The sequence below is a fragment of the Raphanus sativus genome, chromosome 7 (genome assembly GCF_000801105.2).
Source record: "Raphanus sativus cultivar WK10039 chromosome 7, ASM80110v3, whole genome shotgun sequence".
Lineage (NCBI taxonomy): Eukaryota > Viridiplantae > Streptophyta > Magnoliopsida > Brassicales > Brassicaceae > Raphanus > Raphanus sativus.
In genome coordinates this window covers 6,391,039-6,417,947 of record NC_079517.1, presented here as the reverse complement: position 1 = coordinate 6,417,947, position 26,909 = coordinate 6,391,039, and the positions used below count along the sequence as shown (strand labels likewise).

At 35.8% G+C, this 26,909-nt stretch overlaps 7 protein-coding genes across 8 annotated transcripts; 2 read left to right on the top strand and 5 right to left on the bottom strand.

The window, feature by feature from the left end:
- Positions 1-303: 303 nt before the first annotated feature.
- On the top strand, positions 304-4,802 carry LOC108816526 (SNF2 domain-containing protein CLASSY 2). Its single transcript, XM_056990931.1, has 5 exons — positions 304-352; positions 451-683; positions 758-2,278; positions 2,353-2,490; positions 2,812-4,802. Exons 1-5 carry the CDS (start codon positions 304-306, stop codon positions 4,741-4,743), a joined length of 3,873 nt encoding a protein of 1,290 aa, XP_056846911.1. The 3' UTR covers positions 4,744-4,802.
- A 386-nt stretch (positions 4,803-5,188) lies between these two features.
- LOC108816821 (calcineurin B-like protein 5) lies at positions 5,189-6,833 on the bottom strand. The gene is made up of 8 exons (XM_018589386.2): positions 6,752-6,833; positions 6,576-6,658; positions 6,433-6,492; positions 6,206-6,314; positions 6,037-6,089; positions 5,862-5,942; positions 5,459-5,571; positions 5,189-5,225 (listed from the first exon to the last, which is right to left on the bottom strand). The coding sequence occupies exons 1-8, from the start codon at positions 6,831-6,833 to the stop codon at positions 5,189-5,191; spliced, it is 618 nt and encodes a 205-aa protein (XP_018444888.2).
- Positions 6,834-7,221: 388 nt separating this feature from the next.
- Positions 7,222-9,070, bottom strand: LOC108816980 (protein SRG1). The gene is made up of 4 exons (XM_018589550.2): positions 8,661-9,070; positions 8,283-8,530; positions 7,799-8,126; positions 7,222-7,713 (listed from the first exon to the last, which is right to left on the bottom strand). The coding sequence occupies exons 1-4, from the start codon at positions 8,952-8,954 to the stop codon at positions 7,477-7,479; spliced, it is 1,107 nt and encodes a 368-aa protein (XP_018445052.1). The 5' UTR covers positions 8,955-9,070; the 3' UTR covers positions 7,222-7,476.
- Positions 9,071-10,970: 1,900 nt separating this feature from the next.
- LOC108815238 (uncharacterized) lies at positions 10,971-11,516 on the top strand. Its single transcript, XM_018587884.2, has one exon. The coding sequence runs from the start codon at positions 10,971-10,973 to the stop codon at positions 11,514-11,516; it is 546 nt and encodes a 181-aa protein (XP_018443386.1).
- Positions 11,517-11,751: 235 nt separating this feature from the next.
- LOC108816200 (disease resistance protein RPS6-like) lies at positions 11,752-16,132 on the bottom strand. 2 transcript variants are annotated; one of them, XM_056990515.1, is made up of 5 exons: positions 15,529-16,132; positions 14,605-14,792; positions 13,679-14,535; positions 13,245-13,550; positions 11,752-13,122 (listed from the first exon to the last, which is right to left on the bottom strand). In XM_056990515.1, exons 1-5 carry the CDS (start codon positions 15,999-16,001, stop codon positions 11,986-11,988), a joined length of 2,961 nt encoding a protein of 986 aa, XP_056846495.1. In that variant the 5' UTR covers positions 16,002-16,132; the 3' UTR covers positions 11,752-11,985. The 2 variants fall into 2 exon arrangements, with proteins under 2 accessions (XP_056846495.1, XP_018444272.1); XM_018588770.2 differs by having other exon boundaries at positions 13,679-14,792.
- Positions 16,133-19,627: 3,495 nt separating this feature from the next.
- Positions 19,628-24,416, bottom strand: LOC108815836 (protein S-acyltransferase 24). The gene is made up of 13 exons (XM_018588353.2): positions 23,873-24,416; positions 23,628-23,768; positions 22,891-23,003; positions 22,369-22,448; positions 22,090-22,253; positions 21,738-21,876; positions 21,537-21,636; positions 21,356-21,413; positions 21,172-21,249; positions 20,959-21,057; positions 20,641-20,719; positions 20,393-20,541; positions 19,628-20,185 (listed from the first exon to the last, which is right to left on the bottom strand). The coding sequence occupies exons 1-13, from the start codon at positions 24,134-24,136 to the stop codon at positions 19,781-19,783; spliced, it is 1,869 nt and encodes a 622-aa protein (XP_018443855.2). The 5' UTR covers positions 24,137-24,416; the 3' UTR covers positions 19,628-19,780.
- A 655-nt stretch (positions 24,417-25,071) lies between these two features.
- Positions 25,072-26,118, bottom strand: LOC108815837 (probable glucan endo-1,3-beta-glucosidase BG4). The gene has a single exon (XM_018588354.2). The coding sequence runs from the start codon at positions 26,107-26,109 to the stop codon at positions 25,072-25,074; it is 1,038 nt and encodes a 345-aa protein (XP_018443856.1). The 5' UTR covers positions 26,110-26,118.
- Positions 26,119-26,909: the final 791 nt, after the last annotated feature.

Below are 26,909 nucleotides of genomic sequence, written 5' to 3'. Positions count from 1 at the left end.
AATTATATTCGCTCTTTATTTTGAGAGAAATCTCTCCCAACAAACTTGAACTTATGACTTCTTCTTACACACCTACTAGATAATTTAAAAGTTTTAATCAATAGAACAACTCCTTGTTGGTTTCTCGTTATAACTTGAGAGTTCTCATTATAACTTTGCATATCTACGTCTATGCAGAAAAGATATACTTATCTCGCACATGTCTACTTGTATCTGGTCCTTTTAGTCATTATTACTTTTGTTTCCATCGCATGATCCTCAGGTACTATGCGTTTGGTTAACTGATTCAAAACATTAAAAAAGATGAAGCGAAGACGTTTCTATGATTTGAAGCATCCATTTAATCCATACCGTAAGTGTTGTTTCATACATGCACATCAAAGAGTCAAAAGTGTGGATTGTAACATTACTTTTGACTAATGGAGAAAACTTTTCTGAATGTATATATAGCTTTCGAGATCTTCTCCTCTGATACATGGAAGCCTGTGGAATACATAAGGATCGAACATGGAAACATGACAGTACCTCTGCTAGAGAACGGCTATATGCTAGAAGATATACGTCCCTTCCAAAGACTTCGTCTCAGATCAAGAAAGGCCATTTTGAACGACTGTACATGTTTCCTCCGTCCCGGTATCGATGTTTGTGTCCTCTATCCTCTCCATGAAGATGACTTGGAACCGGTAGATAAATGTAACTTTGAAATACTCTTTAGTACTATTTCAGCTAATGTATGATCTGTTTCTTTCTTGAATAGGTTTGGATCGATGCAAGGATTGTTTCTATAGAGAGGAAGCCACATGAATCTGAATGCACTTGCGTGATCCACGTAAGAATCTACATAGACCAAGGCTGCATTGGAATGGAGGGACGGAGAATCAACAGAGACTCCGTGATCATCGGTCTAAACCAAATCTCCATCTTCCAAAAGTTTTACAAGGAACAAAGTAGAGATCAGTTCTACAGGTGGAGGTACTCTGAAGACTGTACCACACTGATGAAAACAAGACTCTCGTTAGGAAACTTCTTGCCTGATCTTTCTTGGTTGCTTGTTACCTCGGTAATTAAAAACATTGTGTTCCACGTAAGGACAGTGCAGAACAAGATGGTTTATCAGATTGTTACAGGTGAAGCCTCTAGCAGCTCTTTGAGCTCCATGAATGTAACGGTGGAAGACGGTGTCTCTTTATCCAAAGTGGTTAAGTTTAGTCCCGCGGATATAGTAGATCTTGAAGTGAACCAAGAAACAGAACTCTACTCTGAAGAAGATGGGGTAGTGGAACTGCGTCGGTCCAAGAGAAGAGTTATGAGACCGGATAGGTATACCGGATGTGATTATGAGGTAGACACAAATGATGGTTGGGTGCGGATGATGCCATACCGGTTTGAAAAAATGGCTGTGATTAGTATGGAAGATGAGGACTATGATGAAGAAGAAGATAGTGGCCATGAGGATGATGATGATGGTGATACTCAAAATGATTTCTTCAAGATAGAAAGAACTAAGTGTCTTCAAGTGATACCAAAACGTAGACAAGGAGAGATTGTTATGGTAAAGAAGAAGAGAAGACGTGAAGTTGGTGTAAAACAAAAGAAGTCTCTTAAAGTGATACCTAAAGGTAGACAAGGTCAGATTGTTATGGTAGAGAAGAAGAAGAAGAGAGGACGTGGACTTGGTCAACAACAAAGGAAGTCTGGGCTGACTGTTATGCCTTTCACTCCAGTGTTTGATCCTATACCGTTGGAGCAGTTTGGTCTTAATGCTAATAGCTTAAACCAAGGTGGCGGTTTCTCAAGGAACCAATACTTTGATGAGATTGAGAACTATCGAAGCAAGTCTGCTAAGTACGGTAAGAAAACAACTGAGATGGAAGAGATGATGGAGTCTGATCTATGCTGGAAAGGTCCTAACCACGTGGTGAAGTCGGTTCAAACACGAGTAACCCGATCATCATCGCGGTCAGCTGCTCAAAAGAATAATAGTTCTGATGAACGAAAGGTGTATAAAAAAGTAACGTTAAGCGCCGGTGCTTATAACAAGCTGATAGATGCATACATGAGCAACATCGATTCAACGATTGCTTCCAAGAACGAGCCGGCCAGTGTTGTTGACCAGTGGGAGGAGTTAAAGAAGACGAACTTCGCTTCTAAACCGCATGGATGGGAGAGGAAAGGAGACTGTAGCGACGATGGTGATGAAGAGACTTCAGAGAATGATATGTTATGGAGAGAAATGGAACTTTGCTTGGCTTCTTCTTACATTCTTGACGACAATGAGGTATTATTATATCATTATCTTTCAAATATCTTCTCATATCTTAAAACTATATGATATACATGCTAATAATGTAGGTAAGAGTGGACAACGAGGCTTTTGAAAAAGCAAAAAGTGGTTGTGAGCATGATTATATGCTGGATGAGGAGATTGGGATGTGTTGTAGGTTATGTGGTCATGTAGGAAGTGAGATCAAACATGTTTCTGCACCTTTTGTAAGTGAACCTCCTCACCACTTTACAAACATATAATATTACTTGGCTTTATAAATGATTTGTTGCTTTACAAACAAACTCGAATTAACTTAGAAGAAAAGCAAAGAAATTTAAGAGAATAAAACAAATTAATGCAAATACTTGTTTAGGTTTGTATATTGATTATGTAAATGAGTAAATTTACAATCACTTAGACCCATATTTATAATAGCTTGAAACCCGATTTCATTTTCCCAACAAATATTGGTTTTTTATTAGTGCATAAATATTTTAAGACACATGATTGTATTTTGGTTGTATTGTGGTTTTGGTTTTGAACAGGCAAAACATAAAAAATGGACTATAGAGACTAAGCAGATAGAAGAAGATGACATAAAGACTAAACTGAGTCACAAAGCATCTACAAGCAAAGACTTCACTATGTCAGATGATTCTTCTGAGATGCTTACAGCTGAAGAAAGTGACAACGTTTGGGCATTAATACCTCACCTCAAGAGAAAGCTACATATGCACCAAAGGCGAGCTTTCGAGTTTCTCTGGAGAAACCTGGCAGGATCTGTGGAACCTCCTCTTATGGATCCAACTTCGGACAACATAGGAGGTTGTGTGATATCTCATGCTCCAGGAGCTGGTAAAACTTTCCTAATGATTGCTTTCCTCACAAGCTACTTGAAGCTGTTTCCCTGGAAGAGGCCTTTGGTTCTTGCTCCAAAGACAACTCTCTACACTTGGTACAAGGAGTTCATCAAATGGGAGATCCCGGTTCCTGTTCATTTGATACATGGACGAAGAACCTACTGTGTATTCAAGAAGAACACTGCAGTTGACTTCAAGGGAGTTCCAAAACCTAGCCAAGATGTTATGCATGTTCTTGACTGCTTAGAGAAGATACAGAAATGGCACGCTCACCCTAGCGTTCTTGTAATGGGTTACACCTCGTTTCTGACTTTGATGAGAGAAGACTCCAAGTTTGCTCACAGGAAGTACATGGCCAAGGTGCTAAGAGAGAGCCCAGGGCTTCTTATTCTCGATGAAGGACATAACCCTAGGAGCACCAAGTCGAGACTACGCAAGGGCTTGATGAAAGTTGGTACCGACTTAAGAGTACTTCTCTCTGGCACTTTGTTTCAGAACAACTTCTGTGAGTACTTTAACACTCTGTGTTTGGCTAGACCGAAGTTTGTTCATGAAGTTCTAATGGAGTTAGACCAGAAGTTCAAGGCCAACCAAGGTGTGAATAAGGCGCCTCAGCTGCTTGAGAACAGAGCTCGTAAGTTCTTTCTTGATAACATCGCCAAGAAGATCGATGCTGGCGTGGGAGATGAACGTCTTCAGGGTCTCAACATGCTTAGGAACATGACTACTAGCTTCATTGATAACTACGAAGGAAGTGGAAGTGGTAACGGCGATGCTCTTCCCGGTTTGCAGATCTATACATTGTTGATGAACTCAACGGATATACAGCACAAAATACTCACAAAGCTTGGAAATGTAATGGCGTCTTATCACGGGTTCTTACTCGAGCTAGAGCTTCTGGTTACATTGGCAGCTATACATCCTTGGTTGGTCAAGACCTCAGCCTGTTGCGCCAAGTTCTTGAACCAGCAAGAACTTTCAGAGATCGAGAAGCTCAAGCACGACGCAAAGAAAGGATCTAAAGTCATGTTTGTGCTTAACCTAGTGTTCAGAGTGGTCAAGAGGGAGAAGATCTTGATCTTCTGCCACAACATTGCACCGATCCGTCTGTTTATAGAACTTTTTGAGAGCATTTTCAGGTGGCAAAGAGGCAGAGAGATCTTGACCTTAACTGGTGATCAAGAGCTCTTCGAGAGAGGTAGAGTGATAGACAAGTTTGAAGAGCCTGGAAACCCGTCGAGAGTCTTACTAGCTTCGATCACAGCTTGTGCCGAAGGGATCAGCTTAACCGCGGCTTCGAGGGTCATCTTGCTCGACTCGGAGTGGAACCCTTCGAAGACAAAGCAAGCTATAGCTCGTGCGTTCAGACCGGGACAGCAGAAAGTTGTTTATGTTTATCAGCTCTTGTCTAGAGGAACGTTAGAGGAAGACAAGTACAAGAGGACGACATGGAAAGAATGGGTTTCGAGTATGATATTCAGCGAGGAGTTTGTTGAGGATCCGTCTCTTTGGCAAGCTGAGAAGATTGAAGACGATGTTCTTAGAGAGATCGTTGGGGAAGATAGAGTTAAATCTTTCCATATGATAATGAAGAATGAGAAGGCTTCAACAGGGTGATGGTTTTATCATGTAAGAAAGAATAATAAGATCTAGCATGGAAGTAAACAGAAACAAGAAGGCCAGTCCTGTGTGTTTCAAGACTTTGATGATGAATGTTAAGTCCTTGGAACGCATGTGTGCTATGCACTAATAACGGATAAGACTGTGAAAATGTACCTGTATAATATTAACAATGTGTAATATTAAGAAATATCAAAAGTAATGTAATGTAAAATAATATGGTGTTTCTAGTGGTATTCTAATATGAATAAGTGCTACTCTATAGCCATATTAAACTCTCACTGAACCTTAAACTTCTTGTTATAGGCTAACAATAATGCAAAGACATTTTGTTATAAAGTAATATGCATATTACAGTTGATTTTAATCACTGTCTAAAATGACCTTGATCCTTCTACTTTAGCCATCGACAACCCATCATCACCCTGTTAGTATCTGACTTCTACTGAGGAAAGCTTGGAAAAGTTCGTGGTAAGTCCCTGAAATGAAAAGGCTCAATATAAGAAAAATGTATTCATTTATGAAGGACAAGGATACACAAATAGCTAATCAAAGAAGAAAACACTGAAAAACTAGAGAGACAGAGAGATGACAAAAGAATATACACGCAGTGGAAGCTGGTGCCCAAAGACTAATAAAAAAACTCTCATATATATTCATGTATTTATAAAATAAAATGTGTATATATGTTATATGGAAGCAAACAAGTTACTTCAAGAGAGGGATGGTCATGTTCTTGAGCGTCAAAGGATGCCTGGCCACAAAGTTCTCCCATTCTTCCAAATCTATCTTCCCATCTTTCTTCCTATCGGCCTCTTCAAAAGTCTGCAAATTTTACTGAGATATCAATCTCCCACTTTCAAGCAATTAATCAAGAGAATCACATTTAAGATTTTAACAATCACAACTAATGACAATCAATGTCTGTAGGGATATGATTTTCTTCCTAATATAGTTTAGGAAACCCCATAAAGTAGATATGTTGGTGTGATAAATCAACACAGAAATGGTGATTTGATGTAAAAAGATATGAGGAATATATAAACAGCTAAAAAATTTTAAACCGGTCTATAACCTTAAATCTTAAACTGTGTTCATACATAATTATTATCTACCTTAGACACAATCGAGTCGATGATACTCTCGGTAAGCATCAGTTCTGATTCTTCTAGAACGTCTATGAGCATCTCTTTCACCTGTGATTCTTATTATACGGTATTAGAGATCTATGCGTAGTTTTTTTTTGCTTTTGGTGTTCTTGTTATTGTGTGACAACGATGACAGACGTACCTCTTTCGGTTCAATAAATCCAGTCTGACGAATATCATATAGCCGAAATGCAACTGTTTATAAACAAGTAATAAGATGATTTAACATGGGACCTTATCACAAAAATAATAAAAACAACATGGTTTATTTTATTTTATTTTTAACTATATAGAAAGTTTTAAAGTATTACATAAGGCTTTATCACTTTGTGAGGAGTTCGGATGGAAAATGTTGAGAGATTCTACAAACTCTGCAAAATCTATTGCCTCATCGTTTCTCATATCGAACAATCCAAACATCTGCATGTATACGGACGAGCAATGTAAAGTTACATAAAATATTGTACTTTCTTTAAGAATACTAAGAGAAGTACGTGTGACTTGTGAGAAGTTTATCTACATATAATAGAAATTTTACCCGCTCCGTAGAAAGACTACGTCTACTGGTGTCCTTGGTTAAGATAAACTGAAAACCTTCCTGAAACGAACATATATATAATCATAAAGCACACCTTTTCTTCTGACATTGTAGAAAAGAGAATATCTATTTTAGAGTCTAACTCTGGTTATAAGATTGTCGCTGCTGACACAAGAAGTGAGTTTGGTGAACAGTTCATGTAGAACTTCAACCTCAGCCTCGCTAACTGCAAACCCCGCAAAAATAGTTATAGATGTTAATCTCTAGTTTCTAGTCTCTACCAACTCGTGTAAAATAATTAACCTCCATGCAGACTTACAGAAGGTTTGAGAAGCAAGAAGCGAAAAGTTTTGAAGCCTTGTTCTTGTTCTTCCGAAGTGCTTACTGCGAACGCATCCCATTTTACTAATATATAATTTTCGGTTGTGACTGTATATATGGACAATCTATGAAGCTGCGAGATTGTGGAATAAGTATCTAATTCTAACCGAACAATTTCGAAAGTGTGCAAGGCGATCATAAATTTCCGGTTAGGCTGGAAACAGATGGTATAATCTATACCGGATTCTTTTTCTATGTTGCTTGATTTTGAAGTGCTATTATATTCTTTTTCTATGGTTTCAATTGTTTTTCTATGGTGGTATTGTTTGTTTCGAATTTTGTCTAGAGCATGTAAGCAGAATCATAACCAAAAAAAAAAGTGATAAGTTCAAGTCTATTACATTTTAGTTTGATACTTAAAAAAAAGGTTAAACTATTTAATTGATATAGGAAATTATGTAATCAAAATTAGTCAAGTAAAAATATTTTGTAAAATTGACTCAAGAATACAATCACACATAAATTCTCGACTCTCATTCAAAACCTTGATGTGTTTTGTGTAGATGAACTTCAAACCTCATGATATTATCAAGAGAAGCAACACAACACAATGCAGCCTCGCAGTTCAAAAAAAAGCAACGGTATTATTTCTCTTCAACGATCAGGTAATGGAAAAAAACTTATTCATTTGTGAAAACAAGAAGACGACTTGCAAAAGTATCATCAGATCAAAGCAGATTCTATCGGTCTTCGACCCTGTTGATAGTATTCAAAGTAGAGATCAACATACTTCTTAACTGTCTTATATAATCTTGGTCTTGTCTCAGTCACAAGCGCCTCTACAGGTTGAATCCCTTGGTCTGCACCCGGAATACAAAACGTTGCCACAGATATCCTTTCTTTTTTTCTGTTAGTCACCACTCTATGAACTGGACTCTTGTATATCCCATTGCTCATAATCTGAACAACACCAACAAGATATTACGTCAAATTCTACACCAATCTTCAAAACCATTAGCATATATATATACACATGAGACCTTACCTCAATCTGATCTCCAACATTTATCAGAATTGTATCAGGGACAATTGGAGGTTTATACCACTTGCCGTCTTTGAGGAACTGAAGCCCTTCGACATCCTTGTCAGGTAAGAGAAGAGTGAAAGCAGAGCCATCAGCATGTGGTTTGACACCGATAACCTTGTCTGGCCTTGGACATGGAGGATACAAATTAAATCTTGTATCCATCATAGCATTTTCTCCATACATGTCTAGAAAGCAGTTCTCATCTAGTTCCAACGATCTAGCCATGGCCTTAAAAAACTGCTCAATCACCACTTGTTGCTTCATTGTATATTCATGTAATGTTTCCCTGAAGAATCCACCAAAGTCGATAACCAAAATGCTTTGGAAGTACAAAAAGCAGTGTTCTAAGCGCGCCCGATTAGGCACTAATCCTCTATAAAGCGTCTAATAACCGCCTAGCAGTTTTTTGAACATTGAGTAAGTAAAAGGTATGAATATTTACCTGAAACCAGCTGGGAGCTCAGGCCAGAGCTGAAGTTTCCGTTGATCTTCAGGATAAGTAGAGAGATACAAACGGTCAATCCAATCAAGAACTTGATCATCAGAGAGAATCATGTCGTTACCATATCCTTGGATACTACCAATCTCTCTTGCATACTTTTGTTTCTCTTCTGTCGGAAGCGCAAAGAACTGCTTGGTTAGCTCGTAAATCTTGTCAAGAAACTCTTGTGTCATTCCATGATTCATCACCTAGTTCAATACTAAAAATCAGAACTCCATGATTTTCACAAGAACTTACTACCATATTTTTTTTAGCAAAAAAAAAAGATAACTTACTACATATTTTTCATAATCACTAAAAGAAAAAAGAAAGTCAAACCTGAACAACGCCCCATGTAGAGAGCGATAAGTGAAGCTTTCTCAACTCTTGTCGACCGTATTCAGAAGGAGACAGGAGATGACCGAGATCGATGGCAGGAATATCCATCTCCGGCACGGGAGAGTCAAGAGGTTGACTTTCGATGTCGCCGGTGGGTGTGTGGAGATATCTTTCCGGTAGTCCTTCACCGGCTGACACCACTTCTTGGACAGTTTTGAACTTTGGCTTCTCCATTTGCGCTTCTCCACTTGCTTCTCCACACAGGTTTGAGAAAATCTTTGTTTGATGTAGCATATTGTGAGAGCAAAGAAAAGCTTATACTAGAAGACAATCTTGACTTTGTCACTTATTTCGAAACCCAAAGATAATGTTAATTACTACGCAAGAACACGAACTTCAAAATACTTGGTTTTCTTTATTACCAAAACAAATGTCTGAAAAAACTCTGAACTACTTGTTTAAACAGTAGGGGTGAGGATAGGGAGGGGGGACCATTGGTTAGAATTCCTAAATTTTAATAATCTACTGTTATTTTAAAAATCTTACCAAAATCTATTGTTATTGATTTTAAGTCTTTCATTCAAACTTTTGGTTATTCCAAAAGTTTAATTATTATTAATTTGCTATTCTATTAGATTAATTGCCATTCAAGTTTTAAAATAAGTTTTAAAAATTAAAAATAATTTATATATGAAAAAATTCAAAAAATGTATTTTTTAACTTATATATATTATGATTGATATTTTAGTATAATATAAGTTTTTTTTATAAAAATATAATGATTAAAATTTTTGAATGTATTTATTTTTGATGTAAAAAAGAATGTATTTTATTTTTAAATAATAATCCTAATATTATGATAAAGTTTGATGTTGACTTCTAAATATTTATTGCTTTTTGTTGTATTATTTTAAAATAATGTATTTACTTTTTGTTTGAAAAACTGAAAATACAGCAAAACTGAAAAACCAAAAACCAGAAAATCAAAAATAAAAATCAGAAAATCAAAATCCAAAAACCAAAATCTAACAACCAAAAACTAAAATGACGAGAATCAACTTATGAATCAAATTATTTCCTTTATAGGTTGATTTATAGGTTGTTAGGGGATCATTGGTAAGAACTGTAGCTATAGAATTTAGTCAGTAGAATTATTTGCTTTAACTTTTTTTGCCGTAATTTTCTAAAGCATTATTTTTTATTTGAAAATAAAACTCTTTACAGTTATATTTTGATTTTGTAGAGATATTTTTGCTGTGAATTTTTTAAAGAAAATAAAATTCGATTGGTTAACATATACAGCCAGAGCCAGCTCTAGATTAAATTTTGGCTTCCAAAACATCTACAGCCACAACCAATTATCTTCTAAAACTAAAACTAAAACTAAAAACTATTAAAACAGTCGTCACCTATTATGGAGATTTTAGTTATGTACAGGTAGAAGAAAGCATGATAAACCTTGTTTCTTGTCAAAGTAAACAAAAACAAATGGAGAGCAGCGGTAAATTTTGTTCACCGACTTACCATGCTTCTTGCATAGTTGCAATTTTCATATGCAACTCAGATACAAAAACTCAGTGTTTATATGGTAATGCGACTGCATCTCTTTTTCGTATGTGATTATTCTACAGCTTTGGTAAATAATATTGAGGCGGGTATACCGGTTTAAGTTTTCGGTAAGGGATTATTTTGGTTCAGTTTCATTGGTTGTTGTTACCATTTTCTTTTCACCAACAAGATGATAACATTGACAGTATTATTGCCTTATGAAGATAAAAGTTACTCACACATATTTCTTTTCTCAAATATCATTTTTCGGTAAGGGATTATTTTTGGTTCAGTTTCATTGGTTTGACTTAGCTATATGGCGAGAACTTTTCATGAGCAGTAATTTTCTCAACAATTACATTTGGGATTTGACTTCTTTTGATAAAAAAATAATACATTTGGGATTAACATAGATATTTGTACAATAACTAACGGGTTTAAGAAAAATTAGTGGGTGATAAATTTGGGTTATTGAACGAAATCGAAATATAATATATGATTTCTCGGTTTAAAAGTAGAGAAATATAAATTGGAAGTTTTGGTCCTGGTTTCTCTTCCGAAACTCTTGTTTAAAAAAATAAGCATTTAATATCATTTACAAATTTTAACACTTTTCACGATATTCAACCGCCAGAGATCGCTGAGTAAAACCTCCATAAATAGAGGATCCGAATCAAACGGAATCTTCAAACAATACCCCATTTATAGTTATTATTAACAAACTCTCTCTCTCTCTCTCTCTCTCTCTCTCTAGATGCAGTGATGGCGGCAACTGAAACATCAAGCGCTTCATCATCAGTCCTCCGCCCTCTCACTCGGGCACAGATATGCGCAAAACTCAACCTCTGTTTAAAGAAGCATTCCACCGCCAACACTCCCACCAAACCTTCCCCCGCAGCCGTTTCACATCCTCCTCAGAAGAAGCGAAAGTGCTGTCTGTGCGATCCCACGGCGCGTCCCGGCCGATCGTTCCTATGCGCCGTACACCGCCGATTAGCAAAGGAGAATATCGAGATCCTGCTTTTGAAGGCGAAGCGAAGGAGATCTGGATTGAACGTGAAGATAGGGATCCTAGGTTTGAAGCCGAAGAAGCGAAGACGGTGCTGCTTCACGACGAGCGATTCGGGATTGAACCTGAGGAAGACGGTGATGATGAATTCGCTCGCGGGGATCGGGAGTGTGGAGGCGGAGAAATGTAGGAAGTACTTGAAGGAGAGTATGGTTAAACCGTCGTCTCTCCGTTTCCGTCGTGTGTTCAGGCCACGACGGACCCGGTTCTACGCGTTGCATGATAAAGATCAAGTTTAAATATCTTTCTGTTTTCTTTGCGTGGCAAGGAAGTTCTGTTTTGTTTTTTCCTTGGCGCGCTAAACCAAAAACTAGGACTCGGTTATAGTAGTCATTAGTATTATCATTTTGTGTTCTTAAATTTTTTTTAATTATTAGTGGAAATCATAATTTAACAGATTTTAGATATTCATTTACAAATATATTCTCCTTTTATCACAAAAATAATACACAAGAAAAATAATAATAATAATAATAATAATAATAATAAATTCATTAAAGAGCAAAAAGACATACATTTGCAAACTCCATTAGTAGAAGACTGAGTGAAAAGTACATTAGCAAAATCCCTACAAGCCTCCAGTACGAAAAACTAAACATCTTTAAATCCCTACAACTCATTGTGTCTTGTGATCTTACTGTATAAAAAATATTGAAACTAAATCTTGAAAACGGAACTAAAAAGAGAGTTATAGAATCAAAGTATCCATTACCATTGGTTAGTTACCCTGACTCGTTTCCGGCTTCTCTCTGTCTCTTCAGTGTCGTTGCCTAGATCACTCGTAGCTTTCCTTTTATATCCTTCCTGAACATGTGCAAGAGAAATAGGAATACAAGATTGGTCCGTCTGAGATAGTCGTATACCACATCTTCTTATTTTGAACAGCGAGTCACTGGTGAAATGGATCTCTGTATCCACCTGATCGTAATTAAGCTCAAGTAGCGGATCACTGAGTTTGCTTAGAGGGAAACAAGAGTCAAATATAACCAAATGATTATCAATCTGACGCCGCAAATCAATGTCGATTCGACAATCAGAATAGCCAAAGGGGATCCCATCTTTGCAAGTGAAGTGACAACACACCCAGCTGCTAGAAGTAACGGTGCCATTCTCTGTGCGTTTAGGTTTTTCAGCGTCAACCACAAGGCAAACCCTAAACCTCAAGAACTGTTGAGAAAGAGAGCTTTGAAGTAGAGGGATAGCAAGAGTGTTTCCAGTAGCTTGGTTGGTGAAATACGAAGGCACTTGCTGACCTGGCAAGATCAGGTACTTGAAAACTGAGCGCTGAATAAGAGATTCTTGATCTAAGTTGAAACAGTTGATGAAATTGAGCACTGGCAACTTAGTGTGACTTGAACGGTCAACCCAGCTAGCTTTAGTCAGTGCCTCACAATTTGAAAAGTCAGCCTTCTCAAGAACTTTCAGCTTAGAAATGTTTGGGGATATGTACGTTAACTTTTTACATTCCCACATTTCTAGGCATATGAGCTTGGTGAAGTTCTCGATCCACCAAGGGACTTCTTCGATCGCTGTTTGGTTCAAAATGAGAAAGGAGATATTCCTTGAGATATTCGGAAAAAACCTAAACCGTGTGCATCCACCAAGATCAAGCCGATAGAGAGATTCTAGGTTGATTCCATTTGGAATTATCTCCTCTAGCAAGGTGCATCCTGAAAGGTTCAATTTCTGCAGTCTATAGAGACTACCAATAGATGAAGGTAACACCACCAACTTTTTGCAATTTGTGAGATCCAGTGTCATGAGATTGGTGGCCATTGAGAGATCTGGAAGTTCTTCCAGATTTTTAGATCCCGCCAGATCCATATCTTTGAGGTATGTAAGCGACTGAGAGTAAACAAAAAAAAAACACAAAACAAACATGAAGTAAGTTACTCACCACGTGAAAGCTAAAACATCATGCATTATCTCGTAAAATTTATAATAATTACTCTTATCTCGAAGCTTACCGGAACGTCGTCCCACAACTTCTCGAGCCTGCTGTTCCGCATTTTGAGAACAACAAGATCTTCGCCGCGAAAACTTGAAGGCAAATATTCTAATGGGTAGCTGTCCCAACAAAGTAATCTGAGGTTAGGGGGCAAATAGTTCAGGCCTTCTTGTAAATGCAATCTGCATTGTTTATCCAATTTCAACGAGTCCTCATATATTCTCAGAAAAAGAAGGTTTGTCATCCTGACGAAGGCATTTTTATCAATGTTAAACCCTTCTGACTCCGCTAGATTCAATGATATCCCAGAAAGCTTTTCAGCTACCTGAAAAAAAAAAATCAGTTCAAGAACTGAATAAATTAATCCTGTCTTAACAAAGTCACTACAAGCTTATACAGCGTTGACCAAAGACTTTAATAGCGTCTAGATTATGTTATAAAAGGAGAACTTACATTGTTACCACTAAGAACATCGCAAATATCCTTTGAGTCCACTAGGAATTCACGTTTTATAGGGTTCTTGGACTGTGTACGTGCCATTTCCTTACCCATTTCTTCTAGTAAGCAGTGCATCTGCACAACATCCCATCTTTCATGTATTAGGGAATGATCAAGTAGGTTTTCAAGACCCGTACAAACATCTAAGTCACTATCTTCAAGAAGCAGCTTGATGTCATTGGTTTCCACATTATTCAAGACACAAGCTATGAGACGGAATATCGCTTTATCTTTTCTGCTACCTAATCCTTCATAATCAACTCTAAGTGCTTCCTCGATTTTCCTGTTCAGGCCCTTTCGAAGCCCATGCATGATCCAAGACTCCCTGTCCCTCCCTCGCAAGTAAGAACCCAAGGCTTTAAGACCCAAAGGAAGATAGCCCACATGATTCGCAACTTCGGCTGCAAGGTCCGTGAAACCAGGAAGAGGACGGCTTTGTCTGAAAGCATAACGGCTTAACATCTCTAAAGCTAGATCAACAGATGGCAGACCAACCTTGTAAACGCAATCGATCCCATTCGCCCTTAGGAGTTGCCTATCTTTTGTGATCACAATAATTCTGCTCCCTCGTCCAAACCAATGAGTTTGACCAGCCAAGGTATCTAACACTACTTGATCATCCAAATCATCAAGAACGATGAGAACTTTCCGGCGCTTTAACCTATCTCTTACCGCACTCAAATGATCTATTCTTATGTTCTTTTTGCCTAAAATTTCAGACAGGAAGTTTCTTTGCAAGTCCAACCTCATGTTATAGTCGTCCGGGTTGGCTCTTCTATAGACTTGCATGCTCTTGGTCACGAAAGCCCTGTCTATGAATATACTACGTTGGAAGTTACACTTAAACTGATTAAACGCAGCCCTCGCGATTGTAGTCTTACCTATTCCAGAGGGACCCCATATCCCAACCATTTTAACTTCCTCCTCCGAGTCCAACTGCAACCGTGAACGCATCTCCGCCATATGATCTTCCATTCCAACAAAGTCATCAAAATCCTTTGGTGGGGTTAACTTCAGTTTACACGAAATATCATTGGTGATATCTTCGATCATTTTTGCTTCATTATCCCTAACAAGAATGATATATATTTCTTTCAATAGATATGAAACATCAAAATCACAAGCACAAATGATCAAATACTATTAAAATAGAAGTATAATATATAGACCCAACTTGATCATAAGTAGAATATTTTTTTAACTATACCTTAACATATAATATTACTACATATATACCCTTAAATATAGTGTAAATAAGGTAAGATTTTAAAAAAGTAAATCTAAACAAATATCGGTCAATTATGTTAAGATCTCGAGCAAAAATTAACCTTTAAATTTATTCATCAAAAATATAAGTAACAAAGATAAACTAATATTGTTATATAAATAGATTTTGGTTTTCTAATATCACTTTACCAATAGTAAAAAAATTTATCAAAGTATATAAATCTAATAATTATTTTTTCAATTTTATGTGCAATCTAAAAGTATATAAAAATTAATTATCAGTTTTTTTGGATTTTAATGGATCAATCATGGCTAGGTTACGCGTTAATGATGATTTTTTAGATTTTATTGGTTATTATGAGATTTTTAATTAATAAATTTTTATTGAATTTGAACCAAATTATATGCCGATCACCGGCGGATATGAAAACTTAGAATATATATTAATATAAATATACAGATCAAAATTCAAAAAATAGTATTTAATACCAACTAATATTTTTATCCAAAAACCAAATCAGTTCTTTTGAAGTTCTTTTGGAATCACCTATCAAAATCTAGTTGGTTTAGAGCCATACCAGTTTTTAGAATGATATCCCAGGGTATTCGCTACACCGGTCAACGCTTTTCGCCATTTTTTTATTTGCTCCCGTGCTCTGTTCTTGCAAGTCCTTTCGAAGATCTTGCCAAAGCCTCCTGTTTGTTTCCGCACGTGAGATGGATCCAAACCATAGAAAATGGGAATCACAAGTTGGCCCAACTTTTTCTTGCATCTCAAGATTTCCAGCAACTCGTTTAGGCACCAGCTCGAGGAGGCATAGTTCTTCGAGAGTACAACCACTGCGATCTTCGAATCCCTAATAGCCTGTACAAGCTCGGGATCCAGGGATTGGCTTCTCTCGATCTCGTTGTCTTTGAAAACAGTAATCAGTTTCCGATCCAGCTCCTTGAGAAAGTGACTGAGGAAAGCTACACGAACGTCTTTTCCGCTGAAACTGGGGAAGACATCATAGACCCAATTACGGGAACAAGATGAAGATGAAGGAGCCATAGAAACTTAATTGTGATAAGAGTTCTGAGAACGCCACGGGCTTCTTTATGAAACCCTACATATGCATTTCATCGCTGCTTATTGATCTTTTCCTATGCAACTTGAAGGAAGTTTCTTATGTATTGACTTTAGTTCCGGTAACACAAGTCGTGGTCACTTTATAATAATTAGTACTAGATTTTGGACCCGCGCGCCCGCGCGGATGTATGTTTGGAATGATTAAATGTTAAACATAAATTTGATGGCTTTCATATTTGTTGATTTTTGATATTGGTGTATTTCGTTCGGTTTGTTGAGTATCTGATTATAAAATTTTAAAATATATAAATATCAATTTTATTAGTATCAATATATTATTTTGGGTTTTTTAACTCAATTTTATTATAAGTTAGTTATGTAAGTTTAAATATTTTAAATTTTCAATTACAGGATTTTAAAAAATTAAAAATTAATGGAAATGTACAAAAAAAAGTTGTTATGAAAATTGTTTTACGAAACTCCATCCATACAAATAGGCCCGATTTGTTAAAGTTTGAAAGGAAAAGTATATGCGAAGCCAGTAGAAAAAATTTGTCCGCGAAAGAAACAGAAAAAAATTGTTAATTGTCTAAATTTTCTTAACGTATATATTTTACCACTTACCAGTATTTAATATGAATTTATAGTTTATAAGCTTCAACTGCATTATTTGTTTTAAATTTTCATTTGTTTTAGTTGTTCATTTGTGTATATATATATATATATATATAAATTAAGGTGAATTATCGTTAACTTAAAAATGAGTAATACAACAATATAAATAGAAATATAATAATATTTTACCATTTTTAAAGTATTATTTAATTTTCTTTTGGAATATATAGGTTTAACTCGTAAATCATCATTATAACAATAAATAATATAATATAATAGTAGAAATAAAACTATAATAATATTTTAAATTTTATAAAATGTTATTTTATTTTATTTATAATTATATAATTTTTAGTTATACGACAATGTTTCAAAATTTTATGTAGTTTTCAATTTAATGATTTTAAAAATTTTATGTAATTTTTCAAAATTAAAATGTTATCATGCAAATATATTGAAGGAAAAAAGTTTAATTAGGTACAATTTTATATGCAAAATCTAAAATAATACGATATTTAAGGAGCATATTATACGCATACAAAAATATAACAAATTGACAAACAATAATAAATATTTGATATTGCGAACCAAAATCTAAACCATAAAAATATCAAACTGTACATTTATAAAATTATTATACAAAATGTTGGTCAACATAGTCATAAAGAATATTATACTCTGTTTATATCATGCATATGTAATACAAAACGTGTATAATGGTGTAGAAACTTTTTGATACGAAGAATATTTTGTAATTGTATTTGAATGGATTGGTTTGCAAAGGGGTCAGTAGATTTTGAAACAACACGTTTTGATTTTCTGTGTTGGGTTTGGTAAAATTCAAAATTTAACATTAATAATCTGGGCCATTAACAATTCGTAAGCCCAATTTAGAGCAACAAAAGTTTAAAAGAAATAAATAAAACTACGTCGTTTTGATGATAGTGGTATGATTATGTAATTTTTGTGCAACTCTAAGGGGTAAATACTATTTATACTTCGACATTAATAGTTTAGATTAGTTGTTTTCCTCTACCATGACAAAAAAGGTGTTTTTCTAAACAAAATTTTAAATTTTAAAATATTTTAAATATAAAACTAAGATAAAATAAAAATTATTTATTTTAAATTATACTTAAAAATAGATATGTATATATTTAAAACATAATGTTAAATATTTTTATCTATTTATTTTGGTTAAAATATATTAAATTAGTTTGTATAAAATTAATAAAATTTGATATAAAACTGTATAATTATCAAAAAGTACAAATGAACATTATTTTTAAAATATTTATATATATAAAAGAAGTATCATTTATAAAATATTTATATATATTTAAATTAATCATTCAAAAATTAATCTTCTACTTTCACATTAGAAGATTTTTAATCATTTATAAAAGAAATATAAATGATTTTGTTTTATTGATACATATAAATATCGTGAAATGAAGTGAACATAGATGAGGTTGTGGCTTATGATTAAAAATCTTCTTTGTACTGATTACTCAATGGATTGGTGCATTGCAGAAAAGTCATGTAATTATATACGTTGTGTCAATTTTGGAATGATGAAAGTTTTATAAATATGAAATGAGTTGGTGTGGCAGGTGGAGATTTATGAATGCAATGACAACTTATTGAGTGATGAAAGTAGTCACAATATGACCAGAATTGGTGTAGCAGTCAAAATATGAACTGAGTTGGTGGGAAATGCAGAACGTGGAAACTGGCAAGAGAAGCAAATTATATAGTTGATTTAGTATAAGGTATGTAACTTGATTGTGATATTTTAAATGATTGGATGATAGGTTTATCAGAGTTTAGAGAATGTCCAAAAAGTGGAAATAATACAAATGATCGTAATATTGAAAGTGTTTGGATGATAGGATTATTAGATTCTAGAGTAAAGAATCTCATCTAAACATAATACAAAAATCGAGTATAATATAGTAGATGTAATACAAATAATCGAAATATTTTAGGTGTTTGGTTGTTAGGATTATCTAATTCTAAAAAGGTCCAAAAGTGTCTAACAACCTTAATCGGTAGATAAAAAAACAGACCCTAAATTAATATAGTAGATAATGAATAATTGTGGTTTAAGATTAATTGTGGTTTAAGATTAATTTCGGTTTAGTCTTTTTGTTTAAGAATTAGTATAAGAATACAGGGTACAAATATTTGCACAACTAGTGAAATGAAATTGGTCGAGTTTAACACTTTTTTGAAGATAGCATCAAAGAAACGACACGAAAACTACTCAAAAACAATTTCACTAGGGCTTGACAGGTACGTTAAACACACAGAGCAACAGCATATAATTAAACAAATATTAGCAGAATAATTAAATACATTGGAAGCATTTCTTTTGAACATGGTAGGAAGTTACAGCCACAAATCCTTTATCACCAGAGCTCTGACTCGTTCTGGTAAATATTGAAAACATGGCCGTGCAAAACTGTAGTACAGATTATCAAATATCAGAAAGCAACATCAAAAGGGCTACGGAAGGGTTGAAAAATCTGGAATTCAAAGTACTAGGTAGCTGAACTCAAGTTAACCAAGCAGATGGAGATGCAAAGTTTAAAAAGTATTTGCTAGATTTTTTATCATGTGCGGTACTTTACGAGAGATCAATCATAAAGTACAAACTTGACCTACCAACCTGGCAGGATAATTTAGAAGCTGCAGTGAAGATATCTTAGCTAGCTAGAACCTGCAAGGAGGATGTTGATACCTGTGATGATAATGTGGCAGACAATACTTTACGAGGTACTGTGTGATCTAGCTTCTTTAATAGAGTTTGAAACAACATAAGCCATGATATTATTTAATGTGATTCTTTCTGTTTACGGCAGATATAAGCTAGATCAGTAATTCTCTTATAATCTGTTGTTTACACATATATATATATATATAATCTGTAATGCAGTGTTTGTGACAGTTACATTTGGTTATGATTTCAAAAAGCAAGGATTATCAAACTATTTGTGGAAATCAAGCTTCAATAAATAACGTACAACCATTTCTGTTAAACTGCTATCTCCACCAGAAATGGGATGTTACAATGACTCGACGAGAAGACACGTGTTTCTTACAACACAAATGCACATTTGAATAACATCTGGGAGGGAACCATATCATGGAGGTACAATAGGTCGGGTGGTGTTCCGGCCAAGACCAAGTCCCAAACCCAAAGGAACACTATCACTCTTTGGCTTACTGCTATGGCTATGGCTGCACTTGGAAGAATGAACATGTGCTGACTGCGAATTATGTATTGAGTTAACATCGATTGAAACGTGGCCATTGCCGTTTTGAAGATTGGAACTCCGCTGCATCTGCATCATGCTAATACCCTCTTGTCTCGGTGTTGTGTCTTCTTCATGACACTCGATATCTTCGTTATAACCTTTCAACAAGAAATCCGAGCAGTTTCTTCTGCAACCGAGATCGTAAGGATTCCTGAAGCGACCTCCTGGACCTCTTAGGTAGCTGTAGCGCAGTGCATTAGCCATTTCGTTTGTTGTTATATTTCTCGATATCTGGAAAGCAAAAGAAGAGACACATTCAAAAATTGGATGAAGAAAAACATCCCATCATGAAAGTAGATTAATCATCTCTATAATCTACTTAGTGAGTTCTAGCGCCTCTGTAGCTAGCGTAGAGTTCATTAATCCGAGGAAGAGAAGTAGGAAAGATCAAAAGAGGAACAAAGACACGCAAATAAGAAAAAAGGAGTGCGTACTCACCTGAGACCCCTGTACGACTGTTAAGACGGCGACTGAAAAGAAGAGGCAGAATTCAACAATCAGAAAGGATAATGCACCCACATGGTTACTAGCGACATGGCTTATCCATGCTCCAAACGAAGATGGAGCTGAAGGGTCACTCAAGACTCCTGCACGGATATAATACATCGTTTACACTTGTCTGAAAGTAATTTCCAGGTTTACGAGTCAAGATAAGATGTAAAAACTAAGTTCGATTACAAACATACTTGCAAGAGTGACGCCACCAGTTATCAGCATAGCTAAAACTTCAAGTAGAAGAAAAAGGAAGAAGTCCCACTTGTTTTTCTGCAAGAGTAATTAGTGAAAAATAAACCCAATCAACAGATCAGTAATCATGTTCGAGGAACAAAGCAGGCAAAATAAATAGAAGAAGTAATGCGACACCAAGATAACCATCTCTTTTGATTTCTATGACCAAATATACAATACAAACATAACACTTGAAACATTAAAATTATCTTACACATCTTTGAAATACTAACGGTAATTTCTGACAAATTTGGTGCGATGGAACATGTACTTACTTTTCCAACACAGTTTGATACCCAAGGACAATGGTGATCAAATTGTTCTACACAACGATCACATGTGGAACAGTGCTTAGCTCGAAGAGGTCTGATAATCTGAACAAAACGAAACAAAGTAGACGTGAACAAATATATTTCATGATGTGCATCAATAGTTATATATTTGGTTCAATATTTACGAGAGACACAAAAGGGAAGTTGAGGAGGTACTTTGCATGTTGCACAGAGCTGCGTCCAATTCCCAGCAAGTAAAGCAGGGTTGTTTAGCTCTATTTTCAACAGTGGTTCCTGTCAATGGGTAAGAAAACCTATAATGACACTTTAAAGAAACATAGTACTCGAGATTATCTCTAATCATAAAATATGGAGAACCAATAAAGTTAGTGGTACTAACATCATCTTTCATGGTCTGCGGATCATGGATATTCATTCTGATATAACCTGGATCCTTCCTGCAGAAAAAAATATTTATACTATTATGAAACGACAAGAACCCACTTCTTGAGATACAAAGATATTTTCGTACTAAGTAAAGGCCTTAACAGAAAATAAAGTAAAATAGAGTGAGCTTATACCTGCCACAACGGTAAAACAAAACTAGTCCTGCGGTTGCAAGAATGAATCCCAGCCATGCAAGCGAACCAATCCCAGTTGTTAGCTTTGGCAGATTCGATGCTGCAATGACCAAATGATGCATAAAATAATAAGTACGCATGTATAGAATGGGTACTTGATATGTTGCACACAAAAGAGATGCAAGAGGCCAAGGTAACTACCCAAAATAACAGAATTAGTATATATGAGCAGAAGCAATAGGATCATGAACCAAAGAACTGGTGCAAGTCCCAACTTTGACAATTTTCCAAGGGGAGTACTTCCGTCCCACCGCTTTTCAAGCAGTCGTCTAGCGTTACCCTGAAATTAAGTGTTTTCAGAAAAATATTCAGACTGAATATTTGAAATAACTTCTCAATTTTTTCAAACAAATAAGTGCCAATAAACATCAAGCCAATAGAATGATTCAACTACAAGTATATAGCTAGCAGTAGCAGCCACTAGGAAAGCCTCAAATAAAGAGTATAACTAAAAGTTGACGAATAACAGAAAAAAAGTGAAAGGGATACCTACAAGGAAAAAAGAAACTTGTCGGTGATTCTTTTCAGCAGCGAGTTGTGCGGGGGTAAGCCCGGTATTGTCAGTGATCATCAAATCCTCTTTCTTTCCAGCTTGAACCAACACAGTGCAAGCCTCCAAATTACCTCGAATGGCACCCCAGTGCAAAGGAGTGCATCCTGATAATATAATAAGCACAATGAAAAAGAAGAAAAAGATAATACATTAATCCGGTTTTCTAATCTAACAAAATAACTAAGAAGGATGTCAAGAAAAGTTATGTGTGTAAGCCACCTTCTTTGTCCTGCCGTCCTCTATATGCGTCTAAAAATAAAAGAAGGCGAATGGAATCTGCAAAACCTTTATATGCAGCCCTGAATTTCTCAACATGTGAAGAAAAGAAAGAAAATGAGAACTGTCACCTGAATGGCTACGAAAAATAGCAATATAATTTGAATGTCAACATAAGCCAGCTTGAAACCATGCAGCATAATAATGCATGCGATAGTAAAGAACTCTCAGTGCAACTATGAGATAAAAACTAACCAAAACAATTTTAATTTCTAGATCGAAACATAAATTTATATTTCACAGACCTTCATAACAAAAGAAACTCGAGAACCAGTAAAAACAAATTTGGTAACTAGGACAACCTAGAGGAATATGCAACGAAAACAAATAAAATCAACTATCCAGTCTCCAAATGGGCAAGTAAACATAAGCATTAAGAAGTAAATATAAAAAGAAGCCAAAAACCGTAAAGTAAGCAACAACTTCAACATGGCAAGCCTGTGTTCCACTATTCAGCAAACTTACCAGTGCAAGGGGCTTCGTCCATCATTATCGGGCACATCAGGATCAGCATTCCACTTTGAAACGACGTGGCAGAGAAAAGCAGTCTGGCCATACTGTGCTGCCACATGTGTTGGCTGCAAACAGTTTAAGATGGCCATTAACATGCAGCTATTGAGAACTAAACAAGAGAAGAGATATTTCACTGGATTCAGTAGAGAACACTTTAATGCATATCCAAGCTTTTACTAAGAGATGTCGAGAATAAGAAGACCTCGATTTTTCAACCTCATAAACCAACGGAGACGGCAGGGAACAAAAAAGTCTCTTGAGATTTCTAAATGAAATCCGATATCACTATGAACATTCTAAAAGCTGATTAAATCCTGTGCAAAATGAAAGTTCTCTCTATTTAGAGAGAACTTTGAATAATGCGTCATGAGACTACTAAATATCGTTCTAAGACAAAGTGATTAATATTCCCAGGACTAGATACTTTAGAGTTAGATCAAGCCATTTTATAATTTAAATGCAAAATGCTGATTGATCATGAGCTCATCTTCCTAACTGAAACAAGTGGCAAAGTAAGAAGTGCTGAATTAACTAACTACATTAACCTACACCTATCTTATTAGAAAAATGTAACCACAATATGGCAAGCAAAACTAGTTACAAAACCTATGTCTAAGCCTGAAGCAATATGCAAAAGAGCAGTTTACTACCATCGAAACCACATAAAGTAGTTAAAGAGGAGGTGAAACCTGATATCCATACATATCTGTAGCATCTACCCTAGCACCCTCTTGTAGTAACAGTTCAGCAACTTTCGTAGCACCACGAACCGCACTCCAATGCAATGCACTCTGTCCCGTATGATCCGTCGCGTGTACATCTCCACCATGCTGTTAAACACCCCCAATCAATTTTAAAAAAGTCTCACAACCACAGTTCGAACCCCCAAATCGAGACGGAAACAAAAAAAAAATAAGGATTGAACTTTCGTAACCTCGATAATGTACTGAGCAACGGCGGTGCGATTGTTCAATGCAGACCACTGAAGAGCATAGTAGCCAAGACCATCGGGTTCAGAGACAGAGCAACCCTCGCACTCGACCAATCTGTGAAGCTTCTCCAAATCACCATACGCCGCGGCAGTGTAGACATCGTTCTTCAAACTCTCGTCTTCAATCGGTTTGGAACTTGACTCGCCGCCGTTCTCCTTGGGATTGGATTGGACTTCTTCTTCCACCACCTCAATCTCCGACGACATCCCCCTCTTCCCCCTCCAGATTCTATCGCGGCTGTGTGAATTCGATTCGATTCGATTCGATTCGCTTTTTAAGGTTTCAATTGGTTGACCTTGATGGTTACTGCCTCCCCCACCACCTGCCTAAGGCATAGACTGATCGTGAGGGTGGTGCCTTCTAGGGGTTTTTTCTGGAGAATAATAATAATAATAACCAGAGGAGGAAGAAGAAGATGATTGATATTACGATGGCTGTTGACTCTGGAAATGAAACGAAATCAAGACCGGTCAGAGTCGAATCTCACCCTTCATTTTGATTTTAAACCATTTGAGAAGAAGACTATTGACTATTTGTTCAAACTAGGCTTGCTGGTTTGGTTTATTCGGTTAGTTTGATTAATCTATAATTGTGCCAAATTGAACCGACAAGGGTTTAGTACGAGATTCGGTTCATCAGGTTATCAAAAATAAGCAAAAGATTTTGGTTTCAGCTTAATCTCAACTGAATTACAATTTTCAGTTAAATTTGATTAGTTTGGTTATCTATATTCAAAAATTGATTAATTCGATTCAAAATTTAGTTATGTTACAAATTTTGTTTAGCCTGTTATAGTTTTAGCTGTAACTTTTTAAAGTAAAAATTGAACTAATCTTTTAAGGAACCGAACTGGTTACCAAACTTTTTTAAAATCCACAAAATTGAATCAAAAGCAATTTATATTGAATTGAAGGAAATGAAAATTATTGAGTGAGTGGAAAAATAATTTTCATGATCTTTTCAGAAAGTCAACTATATATGTTCATTGTTGAATCTCGTCATCAAAGGAATCACAATAGCATGTAGCTAGCAATATAATATGATGTGCATTGTTGAATCTTATTACTTTATTTTGAATAATAACAAACAACTAAGAACATATTGTATATATCTATAACATCGGAAAGTCTTAAAAGCACACTCAAAATAGCTTATAGATGGGTTTCATATCAACAGGATTGTATAATCCAAAGTTTTGTTCAGTCCCGGCGGGCTTCTGGTTTTCATTGAACGTTGCGAATATAAACCCTTGGATACCACTGCTAGGCCTCTTAGGCGTCCCCGTGCCGCTTCCTACATGCTTAAGGAAATTTCCGTTGTAGGTCGCCGCGATGTCAGGCGTGGTTAATTCCCCGTTCCCGGCTGACGGCCATCCTGTCTCAGCCACCACCACTGGTAAATCTTTCACGCCTTCCTTCTCCATTGCCCACACGAACGCGTCGAACATTGCATCGAACATTTTTGAATACCCTAAGGTTCCATCTTGGACCACGATGGTCTCCATGTTGGAAGTCGCATAGTCGAGATGGATGTTCACTGGGTCTGATGCGTAAGGGAAGTACGGGTAGATGTTGACGAAGATCGGCGTACTTGTTTGAGATAAAAAGTTAAGCACCGGGGTGAGTTGTTCACGCGCCTGAGGCGTGAACGTTCCTGCGGAAGGTGGATAGGACTGTCCGAGGCTGGACATACTCACAACGGTGGTGACAGAGATAGGAAGACTCTTGGACTTGACTAGGTTGGTGAGAGACTGTATAACGGGGAGCACTTGAGGACCGGTCGGTCCAGGGATGACTTCGTTTCCGACTGTAATGAAAGCGATGTTGACGTCGGCTAAGTAAGGCTCGATGTTTGTTGCAAACCAACCGTTAACAGCTTCTTCGTTGCCCGCCAGAGCAGCCAAGTCTTGGTCCTTAACACCTACCGTGACTCCGATATCTTTGTGGCCGCGTAAGGCATTGAGAACCGCAGTGTTCGGGTCGAAGATTCGGATTTTAGTAATGCCTATGGACTTGAAAAGGTTGATGACAACGGAGGGAGGCGGGAGATTATCTCCGAGGAGACCGTAGTTCAAACCAACTTCACCTGTTGCGGTTATGAAGCCATTATTGTTGTAGTTGGATATTAGCACAATGCACGACAGGAAGAACAAGAACAGATTTTTATGAGAGTAATGCATGATGAAAATTTTGTATGCAAAATATATGTCTGAAGAACAAATATGAGTTTTTTCCTTATTTTTTATTGTCTGCTTTGTTGGAATATATGCTGCTTTAAGTTATATATAATATATGCACATATATCTGAGATTTACTCCAGTTTTATTGGTAAGTAGAAGACTTGAATGCATAATTTGATAATTGGTCAACCTATTCCAATTTTTGGTATCAAAAAGATTACAAATTTGATGCTTTTCTTACTAACTATGTATGCTCTTGGATTGACTGAATCTTACAACTCCTTTGACCAAAAAAAAAAGAATCTTACAATTCCATATGAACTTGAAATAAAATCAGGTTGAGATTCTATTACCTTAGAAGATAATATCTTAAAAATTACATGAACTTGAATGCATAATTTGATAATTAATACTAGGTGATTTTCCCGTGCGCATGCACGGATATAAATATTTATAAAACTAATATATTAAATAGTTTACTATAATTTTTTTTTATTTTTAAATTACTATGTAATTTATATTGTAATCAGTATGCTATTTTTTCAAATAATATTATTTTATTTTAATCATAGGTATAATTTTGGATATATAAGATAATATCTAATTTTCCGATTCAACCATAATTTGTTTATTCTATAGATTAAAATATTGATTAATTTTGTTGTTTACATTTAATTTGATATTGCCTTAGATTTGTAAATATATTTTAGAAAGATTATGTATAATTTAATATAATTTATTTTTAAAATTAAATAGTAAAAATAAATTAAAGTTTTAATTGACTCAAAGTTACTGATATT